Here is a 27,251-nt window from a genome sequence, read left to right as displayed (position 1 = left end):
GAGGCCAGAGCTGCTGTGCTTCCCCTGCCCTGGTCCCTGTGTGGGGGACTGGGAGGGGATGGGGAGAGGTTGGGGAGGGGATGGAGAGAGGACGGGGAGAGGATGGGGAGGGGATGGGGAGGGAATGGGGATGGGGAGAGGATGGGGAAACGATGGGGAGGGGATGGGGAGAGGATGGGGAGGGGATGGGGAGGGAATGGGGATGGGGAGAGGATGGGGAAACGATGGGGAGGGGATGGGAAGGGGATGAGGACGGGGTGGGGAGAAGATGGGGAGGGGATGGCGAGGGGATGGGGAGAGGACCCCTTCCCCCTGCAGCCCCACACACTGTCTGTGATGTCCCACCAGGTCAGTCCCCGCTGCAGATGCCTTTAGGCCCAAAACAGATGTATTCCAACTGAAACGCTGATCTCGCATGGAAAGGGGTTGGTTTCCACCTGCAGCAGGTGGGGGAGGACTCCCTGCTGGAAGCCGGGTGTAATTCCTTACCCGGTTGCACATGGGAAAGGGATTCGGACGCTTATGGTATGTGTGGGTTGAGTAATACCTCTGGCAAGAAGCAGATGAATTTGGAAGTGTGTAATGGTGCATCTCATGGCACGAAGAGCCTCAGAGGGCCGCCTGTGCACGACAGGGAGGGGTGGATCACCCACCCACGCAGGCAGAGCTGTGCAGGCATCTCCCAGTCCCCCCTCCACGGGGCTTTCCCGTGGGGCAGGAGCCGGTGATGCTGGGGTTCATCCTGAGCCGAAATGAGCAGATCCTGCCACCTCCCTGCCGGCCTCCCCAGCCTCAGGGGTCACCCCTGGGCTCCCTCTGCGTCCTCAAATGAAGGGTGAAGGCTCAGCCGGCTGAGAGGAGGGAGAGCACATCTTCATCTTATTTAGTGCCAGATTTTAATAATCATAATCTTGAGGACTGCAGTCGGATAGCAGGAGGGGAACGCCCATGGCGGAGGCAGAGGGCGGGAGCTGGAAGGCACTGAATTAGGAGATGGGACGAGATGGAGAGGATGAGCCCAAAAAGACAGCAGATTCAACCAAGCCCAGCAATTCCACCCAAAACAACCCCGGGAGCGAGGAGTGGGGCAGATTGCCACCCCAGATGAGTAGTGTTTTGGGGCTAAGCATGCCATCCCCATCCTTGGTGGCTGCACCTGGGCATGTTCTGACCCCTCCATCCCTCTCTCCGGCCAGCAGCAGGGAACCCGGGTGCTCCCGCAACCCGGCCGCTTTGGTACAGATGGTAACGGTTGTCACGGAGCATCGTAAATAAAGAGAGGTTTGGAGAACACACACAGAGCCAGGAGTTTCAGCGCTGAGGTCACTTCTTCTGCCGTCCCAGCCCCAACGTGTCCCAGCCCTGTGCTGGGAGGAGTGGGGATGGAGGGAAGGAGGACTGGTGGGTGCACCCAGCTCCCCCCCAAAACCAGGGGAGAAAGGGAGAGGGAAGGAAAAAGGGATGCCAGCTGAGGACGATGTTATTCCACCTGAAAAAGGCACGAGTCACCTACGCTGTGGATACTGGTCCCCCATGCCAGGGAGGGGATAGCAGAGGGGTGGCTGAAGGAAAAGGCTCCCGTCAGGAGCAGCCAACGGAGCCCATGGAGGGGAGACGTGGTGGGAGACAAACCTGGGTCTCAGTCCTGCAAGGCTGTCTTAATGAAAGTAGGAGGATGCAGGTTCAGAATAAATAAAAGGAGAGGATTTTTTCAGCATGTAAACCGTGACACACCTCGGCACAGGTACTGCGGCCGCTGAGAGTTCGTGCAGGTGTACGGGGGAGCAGAAGAGTTGAGGGAAGAGGTGTCCATCAAAGATATTCATCCACAATCCTGGAAACTGTCCCTGGCTCGAGCAGTCCCTGCCCTGGGAGAGCCCACCCTTGTGGAGGACGCGTCACGCAGCACCAGCGTGCCTCTGGCCAGTTTTGGAGAGTGACTTTATCCCATGCTATTCCAGGGACCAGCCCAGCCTGGAGCCGCCCAGGCAGCCCCGCTGGCACCGGGCAGCGAAGCAGAAGGGCCCCTTCCGACATGGAAGTGACAGTACCGAGGAAACACATTGACATCAAGCACTAGGAAGGCTTCCAGGAGTTTTCTCTGGTTCAAACGTTCCTGGAAATGAATAATCGCTTCCTCTGGGAGTCCCCCTGCCCTGGGAAGAGGCGCTTCCAGCCTTGGTCTGAAAAAAGCAGCAAGACGACAGCTCGCCGTTTTACAGCTCCGGGCTGGGCTCCGGCAGGGTGGGAAGCCAAAGCCATCGCTGGTGTGACACAGATCCGGCCTGGCCTGGCCAAACTCTGCTGCATCATTTACGCCAGAGCCCTGTCCCCCCAAAAAGCCGGATCCATGGCGCAGCCTGACCCTGTCTCACCTGGGCTGCAGTCCTCCCCAGATGCCTTTGCCATGCGCAAGGGGAGGTGTAACGATTTCCAGGATTTATTATTTATAGCCAGAGGTGCTAATTCTGTGCAGGGCAGGAGGGATCCAGCAAGGAAACGCCTGCAGAGGCGCCTCCGAGTCCTTCATCGCACAGGCTGAGTCCCTGCTCGCTTCTCAGGCTCAGCATCGTGTCCGAGCGGTCTCACCCCAGGCGAGGAAAATGGGTGTGCTGGGGATGCTGGTGTGGTCCAGACTTAGCGAACAGAGGGAAAGCAGGGTGGCAACGCGTACAGCATGACACTGTCCTTGTGAAAACATTTATGCCAGGTAGATACACCGATAGCCCAGTTTGGGGAAACTGAGGCAGGGAGCTGAGGCAGCCTAGTTCCTTAGAAAGGGTCGATACTGAAGCTATGGTTGAAGCCTGGAGATCTTGGCTGATGATTAGAGAAAGCTGCGAGTCAAAGGAGCCCAGCTGATAATATCCAGAGTCCTAAAAATTGCCTTTCCATCCAGCCATCACCCATCTTCCTCCTCCTCCGTCTGGTTGAAAGGCCCCTCTGGGTTGTGCTGACTAAAAGCAGGTGACAGGGAAGGGCTGGAACCCCACGTTTGAAGGTGTCCCCAGCACAGACACACAGGAACATGCACACATGGCGTCAGAGTCACCGAAGCAGTGACGCTGCCAGGTCAAGATGAATTTTTGTATGTGTCTGAGGGTTGGGGTTTTTTTCCCTAAATTTGTGCATTTTACTCATTTCTCACACACCTTGCCATGCCTGGGTGGTGCTTCTCTCCAATGTGAGTATTTGGAGCAACATGGCGGATGATTTCCTGATGTCCTCGTGACTGGTGGGAAACCATCACCCCTTCCCAAGCAGGAGCGCAGTGGTGAATGAACTTTGCAGAGCAGCACGTAGACGTGGGTGTGAGAGCGATACCGAAGTGAGAATAGAGCGACAGGAGAAAACACGACATTTGGAGGTTGGAAGAAGAAGGTGAGGGATTTGGACCTATCGCAGAGGCCAAGAAGCCCATCAGCTGTGTGATGCAGAGAGCTGAGACTGCATCGAGATTCCCAGTGCATTTCAGGTAAGAAAGGACTTTCAAATGCTGCCAAGTAGTACTGGAGACCTGAATTTGTTCTTCCACGTCCAGCCTCCCATCAACCACCTGAACTGCCTAATTCCCCTCCTGTGCCTCTTCAAACGCCACCGAGATTCAGAAGAACAAACAAAACTGCTGGGGAAAATAAATACACCACATTTCGGATGTTTGGAACAAAGAGTTAAACTTTTTTTCTCTATTCCCTCAGCTTTTTTTTCCCTGAAGGAAAACACAGCCTTCAAAGGCAGTGGTGTCCAGGTGAGACTGGTGCCTGGTGGCCATGGCCACCACATGCCATAGCAAGAAGTGACCCAGTGAGGCTGGCGGCTGTAGGCTCCAAGGTGGGTATTTTGCTAATTGGGCTGTTAAAAAGCGAATCAGGAACTACAAAGAGGTTAATGTCATGATCGCAAAGGTGCACAGCAAAATGGTACGGCCCCCACCAGAGCCACCACAGCCGCCCAGTGCCTGCCCCACACACCCAGCGCTGCCGTCGTTTAACTGCGATTAAAAGTGATGCTGGAGCAGCCCGTGTCATGACACAGGCACGTAAGCGCCCCATAGCTTTTGGAGGGGTTTGCCAAGGACTGCGCAGGATGATTTATCCATGCCGGACTCAATACGACCGTTCCTTGCTCGGCGATGCTGAGCTGGGGACTCAGACCTGCACTGAGCCTCTGAGCACCCACTGGGCTGCGGCAGCCCCAGCCCTCCCCGGGGCTCCGATAGCAGCTGCCGGGGTTTTCCAGCTCTCGGCGGGTGTGGGAGCCGCAGAGCCAGGAAACCTCCAGCACCCTGTGAAAGGGCAGAGGGCAGCCTTTCCAGGGGCTGCTATTGCACCCGCGCTGCCGAGCGAGCACCAGGCAGGACGAGATAAGAGCATCTCCGGGAAATCTGAGTCACTCCTGGCTGTTCGGCGGGATGGGAGCGATGGAAACGCGCGTCGCTCAATGAGTGCTTCAGACAGCCCCCAGCACCTCTCCCAAAACATCAAAACAACTTCCTGGTGTGCCATGGGGTGGGGGGAAGTCAAGGGACATTTTTCCTGTCTGGGGCCAGCGTGAGCTGCAGTAAACAAGCCGCCTCTCCAGGGTGATTTCTTTCTCTCCTCTGTGTGCTGCCTCATTTATTCCCCGTAGGAAGCGTTCCAGCATGAGGCTGGCCCAGACCCACCTCCTCTCTCCCGATTCATGGCTTGGCCTTTTTTATTTGGGGGACAAAAGTGCCAGTCTGGGATTCGCCACCCCATTTTGGCAGTGCCATCTCCAAAGGATGGGTCGGGAGAAGGTTTGGGAGGCTCAAACAAAGACCCCAGCACCCATCGGCAGGGGGGAGGAGCTGTGCCACCCATGACAGTTGGCAGGGCCTTACTGCTTCCAGCCACAGTCAGGTCAACTTCTTGTTTTCTGTCTTGTGCATCAAGGCAAAGTCTGTCCTTTCGCCCCACCTTTGGGCAGCGCTCAGGATGAAAGGCTCCAGTTTGGTGTCTTTGGCGCTGGTCCACCACAGCAAGCCCACGATGACCTTCAACACAATAAGCCCATGATGACCTTCAACACAACAAGCCCACGATGACCTTCCTCACCATGGAAGTATGCAACCAGCCAGGTCTTCCCCCAAAGAGACCACCGCAGGGAGCAGAGGCAGGACCTTTCTTGGAAAGTTGGGATGTGCCCTGGCTTATCGGCATGTCCCCAGAGCGCACTTGTGTTGGTGGGAAGGAGAGGTGCAACGAGACTCACAGCTCCGTCTCGAGTAATTAAATATTACAAGTAATATTCTATTCTATTCTATTCTATTCTATTCTATTCTATTCTATTCTATTCTATTCTATTCTATTCTATTCTATTCTAAATGGGGAGAAACAGGTTCTTTGGGAGGTGGTTTCTCTTACCTCAAACTCATCTGCTCCTGGGCTGCCGTGACTCCTTGGGTCTCCCCCACGGGTGAGTGTCCTGAGAGATGCTCATGAGTGGTCCATAAGGTCAAAAGTAAGTGGGCTTGACTTCACCTGCAATGGGTTGTTTTAAATTAAATGATTGCATTTTAAATCACGTAATTTAAACTGGCCGCTCCAGTTAATGGCTGATACTGCTCAACTACCAGCGAGTGTATGTCATGAATTGCAACAAATTCCACATCTCACTGCAGTTAAGTGTCCAGCCAGCACTTCGATAGTTTTGCATCCATGTCCTGCATTTTAAATTCCCTCCAGACACTGAGGTCGTCACTATTTCCCTTTGCAGCTGCCGTGTCCTACAGACTCGCAAGGTTTCAGCCCTTCAGTTGTCCTCATTTTCTTTAGCCCCTTCCGTGAAGGACCACGACACATCCCCCAGCCGTGTGTTTGCAGGACCCGGTGGCTGCTCGCTGGACGCGCTTTCGCATTGTTAAATCGTGTTTAAAGAAAATAGCTCGCAGTGTCCTGACACACGTCCTTAGCGTCTCACAGGGCCGCGAGCACCAGCCAATATTCTGCTTTTCATTCCGAATGACACAGGAAAAACGGAATGTCTCACCTCCGACCCCGGGAAGGGTCACACAGATGGCTTCCAGGCTCGGCAAAGTTTTAGGACATGGGATAATTCCCATGCACATTAGCTATGCTGCTTCCTCTTGTATGACTCCAAGATATTTGCAGCTGTAAAGTCAGAGGTCCTGCGTGCTGGAACCGCGAGAGCAGAGCCGGAGAGCTTTGCCAGGAGGGGTCTGAGCTGGAATTTCCTTCGGCTACGTATTTAGACTAGGAGAGACCTGAGCCACGGAGTTCACATCTGGGGCTGAGGGTGCTCCCAGGCCGGGAGGAGGATGCTCAGGAGGCAGAGGTGGGCTGCGCCGGCACACTGCGATTACCCGCCCCAGTTGGGGCTTCCAAGGTCCCAGTGCCTCCGCGCCTTTGGGTATCACCGAGCCAAAGTTAAGCGGTCACCGAAGTTCAAAAATCCGTGAAAACCGTACCAAATCCATGAGAGCTGCATGGGGGCATGGCCACGAAACCCCTCTCACTTGGCGGCAGCTTAGCGGGTGAGGAATGGAGTGAAGGTCATTTGGAGGTGAAAAACTGCCTGATGAGAACAGCAGCAGCCGCCGGCCCGGCTTCCAGCGCTCGCAAAAGGTGGAGGCTCACTCGGCTCGGCTGGTGCTGAGCTCATCCCCTGCTGCTGGAGGCTGTTCCACCTCCCCGCGGATCTGCTGACAGCCCAGACCTCACTTTTGGGTCAAAAATTCACAGCAGCCGCGGCTGAGCAGGAAAATAACTGTGCTGCTGTGGAGAACACACACACGTGTGTGTGTATGTGTGTGCGCACGTGTGTGTGTGTTGCGGGAGTGTGAGCGCACTGCGACGCAGGGAGGATGTGTTGGCTGTGGGATGCACACCCTGTATCCTGGCAGGGACCTGCACTGCAGTGGGTTTTAGTGCCCGGTCGTGGCCCGGTGTGTGCCCGGCACTGGGTGTCTGGGCTCCCCGGTTGCAGAAGGACAGGGAACTGCTGGAGAGGGTCCAGCAAAGGGCTACAAAGGTGCTCAGGGGACTGGAGCATCTCTCTTATGAGGAAAGGCTGAGGGAATTGGGGCTTTTCAGTCTGGAGAAGAGAAGACTGAGGGGGGATCTTATCAATGCTTATAAATCCTTACAGGGGGGGTGCCGGGGGGATGGGAACAGTCCTTTTCCAGTGGTGCCCAGTGACAGGACAAGAGGGAACGGGCACAAACTTGACCATAGGAAGTTCCATCTCAACCTGAGGAGGGACTTCTCTCCTGTGCGGGCGGCAGAGCACTGGCACAGCTGCCCAGAGAGGGGGGGAGTCTCCCCCTCTGGAGCCATTCCAAACCCGCCTGGATGTGTCCTGTGCCACTGCTGGAGGTGCTCCTGCTCTGGCGGGGGGTGGGACTGGGGGAGCTCCAGTGGGCCCTTCCAACCCCCACCAGTCTGTGAAGGCAAAGTGTTGGTCTGTGGAGAGTGCTGTGCAGACACCTGTGCCATCTGCTCGGGGTGCCCCATCCTGCCGTGTCGGGGGCCCTCGCCGTGTCCTTGCATGCCTGAGGGTGTCCATCCGCGGGCGTCGGGTATTACAGTTGCCGCAAAAGCCGTGAGGAGATGAATAAAGTAGTTTTTATCCAGTGCTGCAAGGGTCTGCCCGCCACTGGGAGGTGGACGGACAGTAGCACCAACCCCAAACGGTAACATGTCCCCTCCACCTTCCAGACTTCAGCATCCCACAGAGAGATGTGGACCTATTTCCAACCCATCTCTCCCTGGGAGCAATTACCTACGAATCCGGCTCCAGGCGGGCGGGAACGCACGCAGGGAGAGGAGTGAGCACGGGGCCGAGCCGCTGCCGGAGCGGGACAGCCGGTGACCGCGACTGGTGTTTGGCACGTCCCATCTTCAGAGTGGTGCGCGCACGGGACACGAGCAAATCTCTGGGCAGCCCTGTCCTCTGCCACCAGCGGCTTCCCCCACCCGCTGCCTGCGAGGAGCGGCTTCTGAGCCGGCAAATCTCCATCGCAACTCGGTGTGTGTTACGGTTTGAGGAACCCATAACAATTTATCGCTGTTAAGACGATTATTCTCTCACCCGATGATCCCTCCCAACCCAGGAAGGAGAATAGGGAAAAGCAAGGAAACCTAAGGGTTGAAATACAAACAGATTAAACAGAATAAGACTAAATAATTAACATTAATAGTACTAAAGAACCAATATTGATCTCAATACCAATATAAAATTCCCAAGGATTATCCTCAGCCCGTTCCATCCGTAGAAGCTGTGCGCTCCCAGCAGTGACAGTAAATGTGGGACACCGCGAGTGCTGAGGCTTCGGGAGGAAGGGAAGTGCTCAGGGCTCCGGGGCAAGGAATTCTCAGGATGGCAGCCATCAGGGGAGGGAGTGAACTTTGCAGGGAACTTTCTAATTTATATTGGCTGTGCCATTGATGGTATGAACTAACCCTGTTGGGCAGCGTGGGTCAAGTGCCTGAGTCTCGCTCCTCTTCATCCCCATACCTGGTGAGCTCGAAATCACCGAGACCTTGAAACCCACACAGCTGCCTGGAAAGCAAGTATTTACACAAATTCAGACACCGGAGTCTTCTAAAAGTGCATTTTTCCCAAGCATTAGAAGATAAATTAGTCCTGTGTTGCTCAGCCCGGGACAGCACATGTCCCTCCCGCACATCGATACGTGAAGGGCTTTGCCACCCTCCAGGATAGCCGCAGGCGCGTTGCGCTGCTCTGACGTGAAATCTCTCTCTCCCCCTCTCACGGAGGAACACAGCCGCGTGTGCTCTGCTCCTGCCTGCCCTATGGGCCTGCCCTGGGGCGCCAGCGTCCCCGTCCCCAAACCCCGCCGAGATCCCAAACCCTGAACACTTTGCTGCGGAGAAAAGTGCGGAAAGTTGAATTTCTCCTGCTTACGGCTGCCAGCGTGTCCCGAGCGCAGCCAATATTTTGTAAGGGCTTTCTCAGGAGAAAAAAAAAAAAAAAAAAAAGCAGATTTGGTGGTTTAGAAGCAGAGGACACCCTCTGTTCGCAGTCCCACCGACTGTCGCCGTCCCCAGCCCATCACAAGCCCTTTGCGCCGAAGCACTGCCCGCGGCGCTGCACGTTTTCCTCTCCGAGGTCATCGGTTGGCCACGGGCCATCGGCCAGCGGGGCAACTTTTAATTTCCAGAAGAAATCTGCCTTCACCCAACCAGATTTGCATAGGTCGGGGTGGAGGCGGGCAGCTACAGCCGAACTGGGACGGGCTGCTCGCCCCGGCGCTGGGGGGGCTCAGCCCTGTCCCTGCCCGCTTCCGTCAGTCATTCTCTGCCCGGGCTTTCCTTTTTTTTTTTTTTTTTTTTTTCTTCTTTTATTTTTTTGCAGAAATATTTGGAGGATGACTGGTCTTCCGACAAATGCCCTTATTTGCTTGCAAACTTGGATGCAGAAGTAAAATCCTCCCTTAGTCATTTGGACGCTTATTTTTAATGGACTTTTTGACTCGAGGACGTTCATTTTAAGATGTCCTTAATACAAAATGACTAAGCGAGGAGGGGGTGATTCATAAGTATGCAAGCTTGGTTTGCCCGAAAGCAGAGACTTGATTTACAGTTCAGCTAGGTGAGGTTTATGCTTGAGACACTTTTAATTTCAAGGGCTCAATAACACGGTGTGTTTGGCTCTGCTATGGGGCTCTGATTTTCCTGGACGAAAGGATCTCACTCGGTTGAGGGTAAAAAGCAGAATAACTGGTCACTGCACTGTTCCCTCCCTGGGGGGATTCGGGCTGTGAGCAGAGCACGCCTGATGCTGCCGTGTGTTTTGGGGGAGAGAGTCAGGTGGGACGTGCCTGAGCTCTCTAGTCCTCATCCTTTTTAGAGAAAAAGTCCGCCTGATCCTCGTTAAGCCATGAAGTCACCAATTTCCAAGGCGAAGAACAACCCTGGGGAAAGAAAACCATGACTTTTTAATGGAGATGCAAACCAATATTGCAGGAAGAGAGTCCTGTGAACCGCAGTCCTTGTGGGGCTCCTTCTTCCCCCCAAAGCGATCACAAATCACTTTCTGCTCCGGCCATGAGCCACCTTCGCCGTTAGTGTTTGTGAGGCGCCCACCCGTGTTGCAGTGGGCTGTGGTTGGGGCTGGTAGACATGACCACAGTGCCAATAAGTGCTGAAAATTTGGGCATAGAACAGCCTTCCTTTAACTTTGAGAAGGGAATTTTCTTTCTTTTGCTGGCGTTGGCCTACAGCCCTGAAGGTTGTCCTGCAGGACGTGTCCGTTGAGCTCCAGGTCTCAGCCTCCTCTGCAGTTTCCACCTCGGCGCCTGCAGCAGCTGAAAGCTGAGGGCTGTCCCTGATGGTCAAGACATGACAGCGGGGATCCCAACACACGGGGATTTTGGATGGAGAAGGTCCAGGGCTCCTCTCCAGCCACCTTAGATCTATGCCGGCAGGTGCATCAGCCCAGCCCAAGACTGCAGCTCCTTCCCTGGTCACCCACCACGTCTCCCGGGTGACTCCAGGTCCTTACCCAAAGCTCCACGTAACATCAGGGCGAACACCCAACATTGCTACTGCTCCCCAAGGCCAGTGAGCTGTGGGACGGGCAGCGAGCTGCCTGTGGCGCTGACGTAAATTGGATTAAAATCTCGCAAAGCCCTCTGCGGCTAACGTAGTGTCACGCCTGCTCATAAAAGGGACTTCAAATTGGGGCTGAAGACCAAGAATTCAGACAACCAGGGAGGGTTCAACCCCGGTGGCTGTAGCGGTGGGAAGAGGGCAGGGTACCGCTGTTTCCATCAGTGCTGGAACCCGCAGCCATCACGTGCGGTGATGGCAGCAGGTCACAGGGCAGAGGGAACCGCTTCTCGCTGCTTTTAAGAAAAATATAAACCCCAGACCCTACTGAGCCCAACCCCTGCGTTACACACACACATCCACGCGTGGCCCCACGCATGGAGAGAGAGACCTGAGTGAGAAGCAGCCACGAGACAGGCGTGGTGCCACACTGGTGGAGAGTGAGGATGAGGATGAGGATGAGGATGAGGATGAGGATGCGGCAGGGCTCTGCGTGGAAGGGAATATCAGCTGAGGGAGGCTGTGGTGTGCAAACTGCAGTCCCGCCTCGTAAAAAAGAAATCCGAGCTCGGATAACAGGTCGGTTGTTTTGTGGATATCCTAAAATCATGTAAGAGCACATCAAGGTCTTGCGGGAGCGAGGGTAGGAGAAAGCAGCTAAATGTAATGACAAGTCCTGTTGATATATCTGAAGCCAGAAACTTTGACGTTGCCAAAAATTGCACTGGGGATGTTTGTACTTGACATCTCCGGGTGAGACCACCCGAGTAGAGGGGCCGACTGGAGCGAGAGGGATGAGGAGCAACTGCAAAACCAGGTTGTGATGGATTTGGGAGTTCATGGGTAGGAACTGGCTGTGGCAGGGGGATACTGGGCTCAGGGCCATGCTGCGAAAAGGCACCACAACCCCAGGACTGCCAGCTGCGGAAAGCCATCGAGCTGGGATGGAGGTGCTGGGCAGCGGCGTTGCACCCCGCGGCATCACCGCGGTGGGGGGCTGTGACGGGGTGAGAGGTGCTGTCCCGGCTCTTCACTACCCCTCATCACCGCCCGTTTGTGGATGACGGGATCACCTTCCCCATCCCCAGCCACGCAAAGCGAAGCTGAATCCACCAGAAAAAACGATGGGGGTTGATCTGTTTTGCTTTGTACTGGACCGCACTGTCAAGTGCGCCCATGCGATGCTGCTGCCCCTTCCTGGTCCGGGGGGCTGCGACCCGGCAGCCACTGGTACCAGGCTGTCCTGTCCCCTGTGTCCTATCACCCCAAAATATCATCATTTGAATGGCAGGGAAAGCATTTAGCTGCTGCTTTGAAGCGTCGGTGATACATGGTTGAGCTTGGAAGCAGTCGATAGGATCTTTATTGCGGTGTCCAACAATTAAACCTGGCAGCTCCCACTAAAACCGATGTAAAACGTCCATCCCTGCGCCCCAAACGCAGTGCACGCCGTGGCGCTGCTCCGGGGAACACCCAGCCCATGGAACAGGGAGGGGTGCTGGACCCGCGGGGCTGCTGCCGGTCACAGGGCTGAATCACGTCCTAGGAAGCATTTATTTAAATCAGAGTTTATTCCCCAAAATCGGGAGGGTCCCGAGGTCTGTTCGAGCAGACAACCCAGCCGGCCAGTCCCACGTACACACCCAGCTGGGAATAAATTTGCTTTTTACTTACTTTTTCCAACTCAAGTGGTTGCTCGCACCACCCCGTAACATGAGGGCGGTGAAATCATGTTCCCGTTATATCCCCGCTCGGCCCCAGAAAGCTGAGAGGGAGCGCTGACGGAAGGAGAGGTGGTTTCGGTTATTTTCCTCTTTGCCACCCCTCTGCGAGGCGCGGGAGGACGGGCGGCTGCGGCCAGGGGTGACGCCCGGGGGAGGTGACACCCTTCCCACCGCGGTCCCACACTCGCACGGGATGCGCCGGGCTGGCAGGTTGCTCCTGGCGCTTCTCACATTGCAGGATTGATCCTCAGAGGCGTTTCCAACAAGCCCTTCCAGAAAACTTTCTTCGCTCCATTTTTTTTTTTTTTTTTTTTTTAATTTAATTAATTAATTGGGGGAAGAAAAAAACAAGCATAAGAGCTCCCTCTGCCGCCGTACGGGTTTAGATGGGAGAGGGATGGACTGAAGTCTGCGTCCCGCAGAGGTTCTCTGGGCTGCAGGGCCCTGATGGCAGGGTCAGCCCAGAGGTGCTGCTCCAGATGTTTGCTGCTGCTGCCCTTAAACACAAGAGCACAAGGGCCACGGGCGACTGAGAGGTTTTGCCCAGGAGATCGCTGGCCCCGTGCTGAGGAAAAGGCTGGTTTAATGTCCCCGAAGGGCTGCCCAGTCTGGTAGCACCCCAGGGGATGCTGCAGTCCCTACCGTGCTGCAGAGAGGAAAAAAAAAAAACCCACAGGGATGTTACAGATCCTGCATTTTCCTCCCGTTCTGCTGAGGTTGCTCTCGCTGCAGCGGGGAGCAGTGGGATTTGGGGTGTCCCGCTCGCAGCGGCTGCAGAAGAGCTCTGGGGGATTGACAATGCCCGATGAGGGCACCGCACCACCGGCGTCAGGGCCAGATCCCCCAACCTGCAACCGGACCTGTGCCGCTCTCCTGCCCCAGCTACCGGCCACAGCCCACCGACAACGATCTGGGGATGGAGCGGGACCCACGGCAAGTCACAGAATCACGGCGTTTCAGAATTGGAAGGGGCCTCTAGAGATCACCCAGCCCCACTCCCCTGCCAAAGCAGTATTGCCCAGAGCACATCACTCAGGACTGCATCCAGGCGGGTCTTGAACATCTCCAGAGAAGGGGACTCCCCCCCCTCCCTGGGCAGCCTGTTCCAGTGCTCTGTCACCCGAACCGTAAAGAAGTGTTTCCGTGGATTTGAACGGAACTTCCTGTGTTCTAACTTGTGCCCATTGCCCCTCGTCCTGTCACTGGGAACCACTGAAAAGAGCCCGGCTCCATCCTCCTTCAGCCCACCCTTTAGATACTTGTGCGCCATCATAAGGTCTCCCCTCAGCCTTCTCTTCTCCAGGCTAAAGAGTCCCAGCGCTCTCAGCCTTTCCTCATACAGGAGATGCTCCAATCCCTTCATCATCTTAGTTGCCCTTCGCTGGACTCGCTCCAGCAGTTCCCTGTCCCTCTTGAACTGGGGAGCCCAAAACTGGACACAGTATTCCAGTTGTGGCCTCACCAGTGCAGAGTAGAGGGGGAGAATGACCTCCCTCGACCTACTGGCCACACTCTTCCCTATGCAACCCAGGATGCCATTGGCCTTTTTGGCAACAAGGGCACATTGCTGAGTCATGGATAATTTACTGTCCCCATCCCCTCCTCTCTCCAGTCCAGATCCTCATTACACCAAACTTCTGGGGCTGACTCTGCAATTTTAAAACATGAGAAATCAAGGGCTCGCATACCCAAGAGCTGCGCAAAAGGGGGTTTAGTTTTTCCCTCATCCAGAGATTTTAGGTGAGGTTTTGGGTGGGGACCTCTGCCCGCGGGAGGGTTCAGGCACCTCCAGCCCAGTGGGCTCTCAGATGCAGGTGCGGAAGCTCCCAAGGCCAGAGGCAGTTTTGGTGGGCGATCCAAATTCCTTCTGAAACAGGGTCCAGATGCGAGGGAGCGCTCCAACAAAAGGAACACATACTCCAGCTACCAGTTAAAAGAAACTTATATGGAGTTTTAAACCTTACAGCAGAGGGGACGGACGACAAGCGGGGCAGGTCCCGCAGGGGTGGAGGATCTATTTAACCGGGGAGAAGTCATACAAACCGACAAAAAAGGGCCGAACTCAACATGGGTACACTCAGTAGGAAACCGTGAGTAACCATCTCAACAGCGAAATCCTCCTTTAATCTGGAAACATAACAGGAGGCAAGAGCGAGAGTACGTCCTGTGGCAGAAAAGCTAAATGACTCATGTACTCCAGTGGTTACTATGGAGTTGTTTACACATTGCCGCGTGATTGAAAAAAAAATTAAAAAAAAAAAAAAAAAGAGAAAAAAAAATCTAAAGAATTCACCCAAAATGAACTAAATAGGAGGAGGTTTGCGCACGCTGGCGGCACAAAGAGGAATAACTCAGCAGGCCAAGGAGGTTTCCAGGAGCAGCCCAAAGGGCTCAGGGATGAACCCACCAAGCCACTAATCCCCGGACAAACCGACTGCTTCTGGTTCCACATGGGTGGAAGGTGGAAAGTGTGATACCGGGGGTTTTTTTTAAGGATTCTGGGAGGACTATGAGGAACAACGGACCAGAAACTCCAACTCCTACACTGAGCAAAGTGCATGGATTTCTACAGACTGGGATTCACAGAGATAAGAAACAGCTGAAGGGCATCAACACGGCTTTTGCCAAGGGGAGTCCCGCCTGGAAATGTGTAGCAAGCAGCTGGGGGATGAGATGATTGGGCATGAATAGCCATTAATCAGATAATTTATAAATTAATAGTTTGTGAAAAAATTCATAACAAAGGATGGGAATAAAACAGGAGTTTTCATACCAGGGGAAGGTCCCCAAAGGGGTTCCCTGGGAACACATCATTTCTGTATGAAACTCATTGCCATGGGAGAGTTTGGATGCCACTAAGTCCTGAGACAAGTTAGCGACGATGATGCAGATACAGCCTTTGAGATCCTGCTCCACAGACTGCCAGGCTTTAAGCAGGTGCAAGAGCGGCATCGTTATTTTATATCACCGTTTCCTTAGCATCAGCAGCATGGAGCAGCATCAGAAACTGGATTTGGAGTTGCAGTGACCTTTGGCATGATCCAGAGTGGCCGTTTTAATAAGAACAAAACCAGCTATTTGAAGTAGATACAGTTTGTCTGCGCAATAGATAATTCAGTAGTGTGACAGGACCTCAGAGGGCTACAGCCTATACCCTATAGCACTAAGCTTCCCTGCCTAAAATCATCCCTGCTGCCCGTTTCTACCTTGCCCTACACTACGGTTTGCTTTCTGTCCTTTAAATACTGCTTCCTCCTTCTCCTCTCAAATATCCCTTAGGAAGGCGAGATGCTTCCCTTCCCAGGCTTTGTTACAGGGAAACCCAACCATCCTCCTCCCCCCATCTCTGGGGCTCCAGAAACCTCTGGGATTTAAGCCATACCCACCGGTTGGGTGCTGCAGGCTTGCTCTGGCACGCTGCCTGCTGGCCCTTAAAATGTGCGGAGTTCACTTATACGGAAACAGAAAGGAAGCAGGACAACACAGAAGAAACCTTTTGCTTTTACCTGCGGATATCAAAACTGCTCAGTGGATGCTTCACTATGCTCTGAAAGCCCAGGAGACAGCTGTGACGCTGAGTCTGCTGTAGGATCGTATCTTTAGGAGAGTCAAAATGAACCCCTTTTCCATGAATTTGAACTTGGCCAACGCTGCGCACAGTCCCCACCGAGCTGCCGCAGCAGATGCTGCTTGTCGGCACCATAAACCATGCCTGGCAGAGACCCTGCGCTTTCATCTCACTAGTGCATCATTAAAAATTGAAAGCCCAGGCGTGCGGGACTTTGCAAGAGAGAGACACAAAGCCCTGGGCCTGCAGGAACCTGCCCCTTCGAAGGAAACCCTCCTGCTACAAAAGGTTAGTGGAAGCTGTGCCTGGGCTCAAACGCTAATTCTGAGTGCAAACAGGGCACCTGGGTGAGGAGGGTGCCGCAGGGACCGGGTGCCCGCAGTCACCCCGGGGCTCATTTCACACTGGGAACGCTGGGCAGCAGGGAGGGAGGCTGGCAGCAGCGTCCCACAACCCAGGGACACTCCTGTCCTTTGCCATCCGTCACCCCTGGGAAGCCACAGCCCCCCCCGCTGTAAAAAAACCCCTGTCTTGCCTCGTGCTGCCCCACTGCCTCCCCAGGGCCGGCTCCTGCCCTGCAATGGATCTGCTCAGCCCCAGCCAAGCCCAGCCACCGCACAAAGCATTGGTTTTGCTCCACGTTACCCATCTTGAGAAACGGGGACAACCCCTGCCAGCATTTCTGAGTATCATTGGAAAACCATGTGTATCCTTGTGCGGCTTGCCCCCAGTAAAGTATCAGGCACAGAGCTGGGATTAGCCCAAAACATGTAAATGTATTAAAAATAGTGTGTCAGCCCCAGGCTTGCTTGCTCCTTTTCACACTGGCCTGCTTTCCTTGCCGGGCATCAAAGCACCCTCCAGTCCTTGCAGAGCATTTGAGTCATCCTCAGCCCTGCCGGGAACAGAAAAGAAAGATATTTGGAAGGAATCCCACAACTCCCCACATCCAAAATCTTCTCTTGAGGTCCAATTGCTCAACCGTCTCCTTACAAAAGTCCTCTTGGACATGAAGCCACAATGTCCTCCTGGAGATCTTTACCACAATAAAACCCATGACCTTGCTGGGACACATCCTGGCAAGTGGTAATCCCTGTCCTGGAGGATGCTAACTGCTCCTGGCACTGTAGCGTGAGCGGGTGGCTTTTGAGAGGGGAGACCCTGGATCTTCAGCAAGCTGATCCAGCAGGATCCCAACAGTAGTTTCAGTCTATCTGGGGATTTCAAACCCCACGTTTAACACAAAACCCAGCAGGTCTCTACCATGTATGGTGACAAACACCGAACACCTTCCCTTCCCTCACTAGACGGGCACCAAATCAAGTTGAAGGCAGGTTCTACACGAACAAGATGTGAAGCATGTTTCCATGGCCAGCGTGAACCTGCAAAGCTCTCTGCTGCGGGACACTGCAAATCCTAAAATTCTGTGTGGGCTCAGAAAGGAATCGATCAAATTAACGGCAGCAAAATCCATCAGGTGACATAGAGGGAGCCACAAACCTGTGGAGGTACAAAAGGTGTTCCTGGAAGAATGGCTGTGAGTTTGCTATTTCCATACAGCCTTTGCAAGGCACACGGAATTAGCTACTGCTCGAGACAAACCTTGGGTTTGATGGGTTCAGTGGGACCCAGAGAGCCGTTCTTGCAGCCTCAAGACAGAGCTGGGAGCACACATACCTGCTGCCAGCCGAGGAAGAGGCTGTCCCCACAGCAGCACCCAAAGGCGATGCCTCCCCCTGAGAAACAGGAGTGAAATTCAAGCAGCCGAGCGCTGCAGCCTGTGGCTGAGCCACGGAAACCAGCACAGCACGTCCCTGATGTCAGCTGCCCCGAGCCACGCGCTGGCACCAGAGAGGACAGGAAGGAACTGGCATCATGTTCAAAAGTCCTGGTTTGCTTTCGGGCACACGCAGGCAGATAATGACGGGCCCACACGGCCTTTGTGGTATAAAAATGCTGCTATCAGTAAAACAAAAATAGCGTTTCCTCTCTCTCTCCCCTTCATCTGGCTTATCAGGGCGGTGGGGAGGCTCTCGGTTTGCCGTGGGTTTGCAGGGTGGGAAGGGACGCACGCCTGCTCCCAAATTGGGGCCATTTGCACAGAAAGGCAGGAGGGAAGCGAGAAATTCCTTCCTGCCAGAAGCCCTGGAAGCGGTGCTGGGTCCTGGCCAACATCCACCCTCCTCACCCGCATCCCCACTCCCTTTGGTCTCCCCAAAGGTCACTCTCCATTAGTCAGAGCAGTTTTTTGTTTAGGAAATACCAGCTGGGATGTCCTGTCCTGTGTGAGCAGGGCTGACCGTGGCCTCTGCCAAGCAACTACAATAGACCTTTCCCTGCAGCCCTCCGGGCCCGGCAAATCTCCAAGAAATCTCTGGAGGAAAAGACAGAGAGGCTCCAAGTGCCCGGAGCCAGGTCGCCCCTGCGCACTCAGCATCCCTCAATCGCCCTTCCCTGCGGCGCTCCCCAGGGCAAGGGGGGGAGCGCAGAGATGCGCCCAACGGGGCAAAACTGCCTCTAAAGCTTTTGGGGTTTGAGAATATCCAGGTGCATAACGGTAACATTAAAGCACAGCATCAGAAAAAAACAGCCTGAAATCAGGCGCCTTCCCTGGGGACTCCAGCCCCCAGCTGGCTGCAGAGCGCAAGGCCACGGTGGGTGAGGACAAACCAAGGCTGGCCTGCAGCAGCAGCAGGGGACAGGTCCCTGCCACGGCCAAAGCGCAACGGAGCAGCTCGTCCCTAGGACACATGGGAAGGATGAGGCCTCGCACAGCCCAAACCAGACAGCATATGTCCCCCAGGGCCTGTTCTGTCCCCAGCTCTGTGAGTAAGCTCCCCGCTGGCCCAAGACGCTAATGCTCCAAGGACTCAAAATGGCTCTGCCTGTAAAATAAGGATGATTTCAAGCCCACCTTTCAGCTGTGCTTGCAACACCCAAGGCATATGTTGCTATTTCAGAGCAAATAGTACTTTCTTATTGCTCTTGGAGTATTTCTGCTTCTGTAAACCCTGGAAGTTCAGCCACCACCCAGGCTTGGAGGTCTTAGGTGGGGCCACCACTACAGAGCTAATGCTCAAAAAACTGGCTTAGCGTGGATTCCTGAGGCTTGTCGAAAAAAGCACATTCAGAGAATTTCCCCATTCTGTGGCCACTCCCACTTCCCGCTTCACAGGAAACCCCAGCAGGCAGCGAGTGAAAATCAAGCGCGACTCACACCCAACTGGAGCAGCGATAAGAAATTTGGTTCTGATCCACGTCGTGGAGAAACGCAATAAAACGCCAGCTTCTCAGAAGCCAAAAAGACTGAATGTTTGCCAAGAGGCTAAAAATAAGCCAAAGAGGGCTATATTTAAAGACGTGTACTAATAAATGCCTCTGTCCTTGATTAAATAAACTGCAACTTCCAGCAAAGCACTCTCTATTTTCCAGCAGTTTGAGGGGAGCTTTGGCAGCAGGGGAATAAACATTAAGTCCAAAACTTTCAACACATTTTAAAACAACTACCTCGTGGCTGGAGCTGTGCCAGAGTCAGTGCCATCCCTCCAACAGCAGCGGCAAACTGGGGGCTTGTTGGACTGGAGCAGAAAGGATTTCCGTCCCATCAAGCCGTACTGGTCAGACGCTGCACTTGCGCATCCCCATGTGGCTGCAGAAGCGCCTTTACTTCAGTGACTTGACTTCATTTGGCCTTTTTACATTAATTCCTTAGAAATAAATCATCCCTTCCAGGTAAGCGGGGACTAGAAGCTCCCACTCCATGGTGGCATGCTGCCACGTGCCAGGAGCAAGCCAGGGACCTGGGCAGAGGGCCTCTCTCAGTGCCCTCAGAAGGAGCATCCACACTCCAGCTGAGTGTTATAGAGTGACAATTACTTCAGCTCTGCGTGATAACGACTCCAAGGAGGGAGTCATTATCAGGGAAAACTGTCCAAGACCCCTGGGTGAAAAGAACTGTGCCAGAGCTCACTAAGCAGCACCGATTAACTTGACAAGTAATTCCCGTTAGAGCCACCTTACAAGAACACAGTGGATAAACAGAGCTCAGCCATGAATCATAGAAGGGATATCTGGTCTGGTTAAACAAAGCATTATTTTAATTTCAAGATTTTATAAATACATATTTACAAAAGGAAGGTATCAATCCAAAGAGTTAAACAAATGTACAGCTCCCAAGTATTGCTACAGTACAGGGAGAGAAATTGTGTTAATGCAATCCCACAATTTACAATACCCATCATTCAAAAACAAACCACGTTCTTAATTTAAAATACCTTTACAACATCCACCACTGCGAAAGCACAATCTGCCTTGAACAGAATTACGTGACAAGAAGGAACTGAGCCCTTTCATACAGCTTTTCACACAAAACACACCACTTTCTGTCATCTAAGCGAACACTGCCAGCCAACAGTTCACCACCCTACAAGAGACTTTTTTCCAGCCACAGACTCCTGGGGAGCAAAGCTTGAGGACAGGACACTGCATGGATTCAAGAAACGTAAACCATGGCCAGTCCCGTTCCCTACGATCCTGTGCCGAAGGGCCGGTGAGGAAACTGCAGATCACACCACCCTACATCTTCCTGGCCAGAGAAGACGACCCATGACACCAAACACACGCTACGGTGCAGTGCCGACACGACGCCAGATGGGATCGCTTTAACAGTGTTCGGCAGACAACGACTACTCTGAAATTGTGCCTGCAACCTTCCTCGTAACCTGGTTTTACCCTCACTACGCTCTCCATACAGACGCAGGCCTACAGGTAAAAGAGGGACTTCCCATAAGTTCAGGGGTTTAAGATGTTACTGAGACCTCCAAGAAAGCTTCAGATTATTAAAAAAAAAAAAGTCTGGAGCTGCTCAGAAGCCAATTTCTGCAGTTTCCACGAGACTTCAATAATCTTCCACTAAGCCAACAGCAATATTTCCTTTTAGACATCCTTCACTGTAACCACCTCAGAACCATTAAAATCACAGAATGAGAGAGGCGTGGAGGCAAAAGAGCGCTACCTAAACTCCGTAACAGAAGCAGCAATGGCCTCCAAGAACAAAATGCAGCAAAGTCCACAACTGAAACTATTTGAGGCACCAACCTCTGGAGGAGTTGGGGGAGTTCTTGGATAACAGAAGGCTCGGCTTGTGCATGGTTTTTCTGAAGAAGGATGTTCAGCAATTTCCTCTTAATTCATCCAGAATTTCTAAACCTGTATGACAGCCACCTAAGATAACTTTAAATTTAAAGTTTAGGCAAATTAATTCTGATTAATCAAACTAAACAAAGGACTGAAACACAAACTGCTAGTGGAAAATCGAATATAAGTTCCTAGGGGTGTTAACCTGAAGTCTTGCACAATTTATTTACTTCTTTTAATTCACACCTCATGTACGCAGCTCCCAAAAATCTCACGGTCAGAGCAACATTCTCTGTTGTCCACTGCTGTGAATCCAGTCTGGCTTGAGGCTTCCACCACACTCAGGATGCTGTTTGGTCGTCTTTAGCCACAGTCTGCAGAAAGCAAAAAAAGAGAAAAAAAAAAAAGGAGCACAGGAGAATCATGTGACTTACTGCCACGATTCTGGGACAAGACATACATTTCTGTGAGAGATCGAGACTGGTCTGGGCTTTTGGTTAACCACTGCAGTGGTAAAAGCATTCAGAAGCAAATCCAGCTACAGAAGAGCACAATCCCAGCACAGACTGCCAAGAACACTTCATCAGTGTTTTAGTTTGCAATTGAGCTAATGACAATTAATTCCAGCAAACATTTGTGAACCTGTGGCAGCCAAACCACGTGTCCCCAGAGTCATCTGCATAACACAGCCAGCCACAGACAGGAAACCCGGTAAAAGCAGAAATGAAATGACAGCGTTGAAGTAGAACGGGACGGTTGTGCCTACTGCTGCAAGGATTTACGGAAGGAAGAAAACCCAGCTCTGGGGCAGAAAAGGACCTGTTGAGAAGAGCTGGTTGGAAGTGAGAAATAATATAAAAATCAGCCCTTGCAGCTAAGAGCTACATGCTGCAGCTGCACGCAGAAGCACAGGGACCAACGCCAACATCCCTCCAGATGCACGGGTTTGTGGCTAGCACAACCTGAAGAGGAAGCAGTGCAATGAAAGGAGTAATTTAGCAACGCATTATGCAGGAGCAGTAGTTTATCAAAAACCCTTTTGCTCTGTCACCACATTCACTGTGTTCCTTATTTCCAATATAGCAGCCATATTCCATTAACTTCTATGGCATCTGCCTGTGGCACCAGCCAATAATAAGAGCTCACGATGCGCTGCAAATGGAACTTGATGCCAACAAGTAGCAAGTTACTCTGTGACTTTAAAGGGGCTCAAATTCACAAGGCAGCAAGGTATGAAGGTTCCCTCTGCAGAACTACAAATAACAATTTTTTCAGTCTTTCTTTTCACAGTCCAGGCAGTCAGGTAGCTGATGGACAGACACAAACATGACTGGAGGGTTTCCAAAACCCTGGAAATCTTACCTGCCGCAAGAACTGCTTCCCAAGATAGTTGGTTGCCATGCTTGTCAAGTTCTTTCTACTGCCAACTTTACACCTGATATAACCATAAAGGTTGGCTCCCTGAAGCACCACTCCCATCACAACCACTGCCTAAGACACAGGAAAATACAGTCACCAATTTACACCGCCTTGCCTGTAACACACAGGACCCATTACTGAGTTGAGGGAGTCCACTCACCAGCCATTTCACTTTGAAAGAAAAGAGAGCGCTGAAAGCAAATATCACCCAGATCATAGGACAGGTAATTAGACCTAACCAGAAAATTCGGGACTCTGCTTCTGATGAGGTTTTACTCCCTTGTGCCGATGCCTAGAAACAGAAAGGAAATGGAGATTAACAGGCTGTTCCATTGTACAGATCACATTGCCATTAAAAATAGTCCAGAATCTGAAAGCCCCCTGTTTTTTGCCTCCACACAACAGTACTGGGTGCTTCCAAGATCAATTTCCACATCACACAAAGATTCTTCTGCAACAGAAGACATTTCCATTTAAGGAACCCTTTTGTCAATGTTCTATCAGAAACAGTGGAGGCAGCAGCATCAAATCCTCTTGGAATGCTTGGGGCAAGAAGGTTAAGTTTGGAAAACGTGACATTTACTGCATGGTTCAGTAAAATGCTTAGAAACAGTCAAACCGCTAATGTTTTCTACCTCCAAATCACTGCACAGACAACCAGAATTTCACTAATCCCAGCACTGGTTGAACTACATATTGATACTCTTAGGCATCAAAGTAGGGTAATTTTTTCCTTTATACACACAGAGGTGTGAGTCACTCTACACTATTGATTTTATGAAGTCTTTACAGAGCAGAAGATCCCAAGCAAGCACTCACTTCTTCCTATAATAGTTAAAATATCTGGACTGGGTTAACAACTTCTGGGTAAATTTACAGCACCACCAGCAGTTCAGCTACCTTTCCCCCTCCGCCCCCAGTATGTTCTAGCTTTTCTAAACTAGCACAGTTTTGAGAAAGAATGGGCCTGTAGTGAGGGCACAAACTCAGCCAGATAAAGGTTTAGGTTCAAGTCCCTACATCACTGCAACTTCCCAGGTGACTGCAGGAAACTATCTTTACTTCACTCCAGATCTGCGTGCTGTTAGCTCCATACAAACAGAGATAAGAGACAGGGATCAAAAGGGTAAATGTGTGACACCTTGTGAGTTGCCTGACAGATGGGATCCTAGGGAGGCAGCAGTAGCCATCATGAACACAAAGGCAAAGCGATAGCCATGATGAATGCTATACGTTTCCTCCTACTTCCAATAGTTTTCCATTGGAAGGTAGACAGGAGGTAACAGCTACATCAGCTGTTTCAAGCCCACACCAGAAAACTTGCAGGTTACTGACATGACATAGGAACCTTTACTGCATTTTATGTGGAACCTTTGTGTTACATTAAGCCAAATCAATACATCATAAGAATTTTTAAATAATTCAACAATCACAAAGGTCTTTTAGCAGCCTACATGGAACAAGCCCATGTTTACAGATCTGTGGCTGGAAATAAATCTCTGTTGTGCAATCTACTATCACAAGCATAACCGTCAATTAATAGGGGTTTCATAAAACAGAAACAAGAAAAAAAAAAAAAAAAAAAAGGGAAATTTACCTTCCTGGCTTCAAACACCCAGTGACTTCTACCATCATCATCCACCTGGTTCCACCAGCGAAGGCCAACCATCAGTCGCCCCGTGACATTCTGAATAGAAGCAAAGCAATGAGCTGGATATCTTCTAAAAGAAACCATTTGCCAAAGTTCAGCTGTTTGCGTTGCTGTTTTCAAGGCTGCTCATCTGCCTCACATTTGGGAAAACAAGATTACATGGCTCTTACGGCCACAATAATCTATTTTCTGATATGTCCAGTGCAATAACAAATTACTGTTATAATATAAAGTGAGGCATATTTCTGGTGATTCATAAGTGATCTGATAACGAAGCCTGTGCTACCTTAAAGAAAGTCTAATATATGTTCTCCATCTGATTTTCAAAAAGAAGTCATGTACAGAGATTTAGGAGTTATTATTTCATCAACACTTTGCAAGACATCACAGTACTTGAGGGTATCTTGGGTATCATTTTGTTGGAAAGGCACAAAGAAGTTACTTTTTTCTGTGATGTGAATATCACTCTCTTTGATTATTCTTATACAGTAAGACAAAAATAACAAAAAGCATAAGAGGAACTTACCTTTACAGCCCAAAAGTCACACGACAAGAGGAGGATAATTGTCACCATGCAGGCAATAAAGCTGCTAGTTAAGAGCTCACAGAGCAGATAGACAACTATCGCACTGACTCGGAAGAATAAGTGGAAAAATGATGCCACTGGATGCCTGGAATGAAGTACAGTGCAGTCACGGCTCTTTCAGACAAGACTGAAGCAATTTCAGAGAAATGACATTGCCAAGGCAATCTCCCGCCAACTCACAGGATAAGGATCAGCATTGTAACGTGAACCCAGTGTGCAATGACTACTGACAGTACAGGAAATAAACTAACTAGAAGCTCATCATAAGGAAGACACAATTTATGTGCAGCCACATCCCACGTGCAAACAGAATTCAGGGTGGAAGGGGACAGGGAGTTTTACCTGGTGTTCAGTGTAAGGCAATTTTAATGGGGTAAATTTAAAAAGGTTCTGACAGCAGAAAGACCTCTGATGGAAAGATCGCATTACTCAACACAGCAGACTTGCCCTTCTTTCTGACTTCTGCAGTTTCCAGGTCGGAAACGTGCAGTTCAGAGCCAGGGTCACCACAGCACCTGTGTATGGACACTGCTCTGTGGCAGGAGTTTGGGCAGAACAAGGAAGGAGGCAGCTGGACCAACTACGTCAGGACACAGCAGACAGCACCAAACGTATTCAAGAACAAAGACTCGGGAAGAGATAACAGACTAGCTCAGAACTAGCACTCAACAGGGTGAGAACCTCCCGTTACACAGTCATTGCACCAGTGTAGATTCTGCACAAGCAGAAAGACAAACACGTGTTAAATGTGAGGGCACCCAGACACATGAAGGCACAGACCAACAAAATCCAGTTGAGATTCTGGAACTGGCGCTTATGTAAAAGTTACTCTCCATTACCTCTAACCAAATAGAGAAGGTATGTGCCATTACATATTTCAGTGTAATATGGCAGTCTTTCCTTCCTAGGGCTTCTACCTAGAACTCATCTAGAAACTCTCTCTATGGCCACTGACCTTATTTTTGACTTTTTTGATCTCCTGGATACATCGTCATCTGCATCAAAGAGAGACACATCCTCAATGTCATCACTGCTGTCCTGAAGCAGGGAACAGATGCAAAGAGTTATATGAGAAAAAAGAATCAAGTTTTCAACTTTGAGCAGGGTCAGCTTTGACTACCCAGAAGTATTACAGTGTCACCTTAAAACCAAAATGAATTCGGGGAGAATGTGAAGATTTAACTGTATATGAAACAAAACAATGCAGTGCTAAATATTTTGATTTGTGCTTTGTGAAAACTACATAAACTCGCACCATGAGTCCAAGGATCCTTTCTGCACCCAGGCAGTTGACTTCACAGCCCAGCGCGGGGTCTTTCACTCTTCATTCCTCTCAGACAGCTCACTACCTTGTACAAAAACTATTCCTATGTCAGACAAGAGGTTCACAACCTCCTGCATTTCAGTGAATGTACTGGTGAGGGAACCAGAATTGGTTATTTTTCCAGACAGAGCACAGGTCTGTTGCAGGCCCTGCAGGGACTTGACGCCAATGAGCGCTCTCACCCAGAAACCCTCTCCCAGAGCCCAGCGCTGCCTCAGCGGCTTCCAGCCGCTTATCTAAGGGCAGCGCTGCACAACATCAGCCCGCCCCGTCCTCCCGCGCTCCCCCCGACTGCGAATCGCTGCAGGGTCGGTTCCCAGCGGTTCCCGCCGCGTTCCGCGTCCCCAGCGCGCTGGCAGCGCAGCCCCGAGGGCTGCAGGCCTAAGACAGCAGAAACCGCCCATCTCTCCATCTCGCACCCCCGGTGCCCCGACGCTGCCGCCCCGGGCCCCGCTCCCGGCCCCCCCGCGCTCCCGGGCCCGGCTCCAGGCCCGGGCCCAGGCCTCGGCCCCCTCCTCACCTGCCGTAGCATGGTGGGAGCCCCCTCACTTCCGCCTGCCGCGCCACGTCACCGCCACCGGCCAATCCCGGCACCCTCCGCTCCACCCCCGCCCCTTCCCACGCATGCGCGCTGGCGGGACGGAACGGGAGACGTGGTGATGTCACCGCGGACGGAGGGGAGGGGGGACGCGAGAGTCTGCGGCCGTTGGCGGCGGCCTGAGGGAGCGGGGCGGCACCGACCCCCCTCAGCCGCCTGCGGGGCGGGCCCAGCCCCGTCCGCAGCTCCCTGCGGGGCCGCCGCCGAGGAGAGGGCTCCCGCAGCGGTGGGGGAGCTAGGCCGGAGCCCGCCGGTGGCCTTTCATGAGGCTCGGCGAAGCCCGGACATGTAATACCTCGAGTCGATGGCGGGTGGAGTTAGTCTGAGGGAGAGCTTGAAGAGGAAAAGGGGCTCTTCTGAAGCCTCACCTTTCCTGGCGTATGACATAGCCGCAAAACACTGAGCGGGGAGCGTGCACCCTTACCGATGCAGGTTTCGGGCCTTTCGCCACCCTCTTGGGAGACGCGGGGCAGGTGGGTGGCTGTGCCGGCTGACACAGGCTGGCGCCTTCGGCAGGAGCTGCCTGCGCCCCGCGCTCGCTTCGCTGCGCCTCTTCCCCAGCAGCGCGATAAAGGTCTCCGCTGCAGGTGCAGGTCCAGAAAAAAAAAATAATAAACAACTGGATGTCTAGAAAATGCGATAGAAAAAGCTCAAAATACAGTAACACCCTCAGATCGGTATAAGGAAGGACG

General features: G+C 52.3%; 1 protein-coding gene across 3 annotated transcripts; it reads right to left on the bottom strand.

Annotated features, from left to right (window-relative positions):
- Positions 1–19,921: 19,921 nt before the first annotated feature.
- Positions 19,922–26,549, bottom strand: LOC309678823 (Golgi apparatus membrane protein TVP23 homolog B). Of its 3 annotated transcripts, none has more exons than XM_082491991.1 (7): positions 26,482–26,549; positions 25,593–25,675; positions 24,578–24,722; positions 23,998–24,087; positions 22,561–22,692; positions 22,344–22,472; positions 19,922–21,355 (listed from the first exon to the last, which is right to left on the bottom strand). In XM_082491991.1, exons 1-7 carry the CDS (start codon positions 26,491–26,493, stop codon positions 21,323–21,325), a joined length of 624 nt encoding a protein of 207 aa, XP_082348117.1. In that variant the 5' UTR covers positions 26,494–26,549; the 3' UTR covers positions 19,922–21,322. The 3 variants fall into 3 exon arrangements, with proteins under 3 accessions (XP_082348117.1, XP_082348118.1, XP_082348119.1); XM_082491992.1 differs by lacking the exon at positions 26,482–26,549 and adding an exon at positions 25,893–25,903; XM_082491993.1 differs by lacking the exon at positions 24,578–24,722 and having other exon boundaries at positions 26,482–26,529.
- Between the last annotated feature and the right edge of the window lie 702 nt (positions 26,550–27,251).

Source organism: Vanellus vanellus (assembly GCF_965231255.1).
Source record: "Vanellus vanellus genome assembly, chromosome: 17".
Lineage (NCBI taxonomy): Eukaryota > Metazoa > Chordata > Aves > Charadriiformes > Charadriidae > Vanellus > Vanellus vanellus.
This window is presented reverse-complemented; position numbering and strand designations above follow the sequence as displayed.

Bases quoted from the DNA above. Each gene is read 5' to 3' on its own strand.
- LOC309678823 (XM_082491991.1), bottom strand. The intron at 24,723-25,592 runs GTCAGTGGCCAT...ACTTCATTCCAG, and splicing joins TCAAAAAAGTCAAAAATAAG to GCATCCAGTGGCATCATTTT. The intron at 24,088-24,577 runs GTAAGTTCCTCT...GCTTCTATTCAG, and splicing joins GTGACTTTTGGGCTGTAAAG to AATGTCACGGGGCGACTGAT.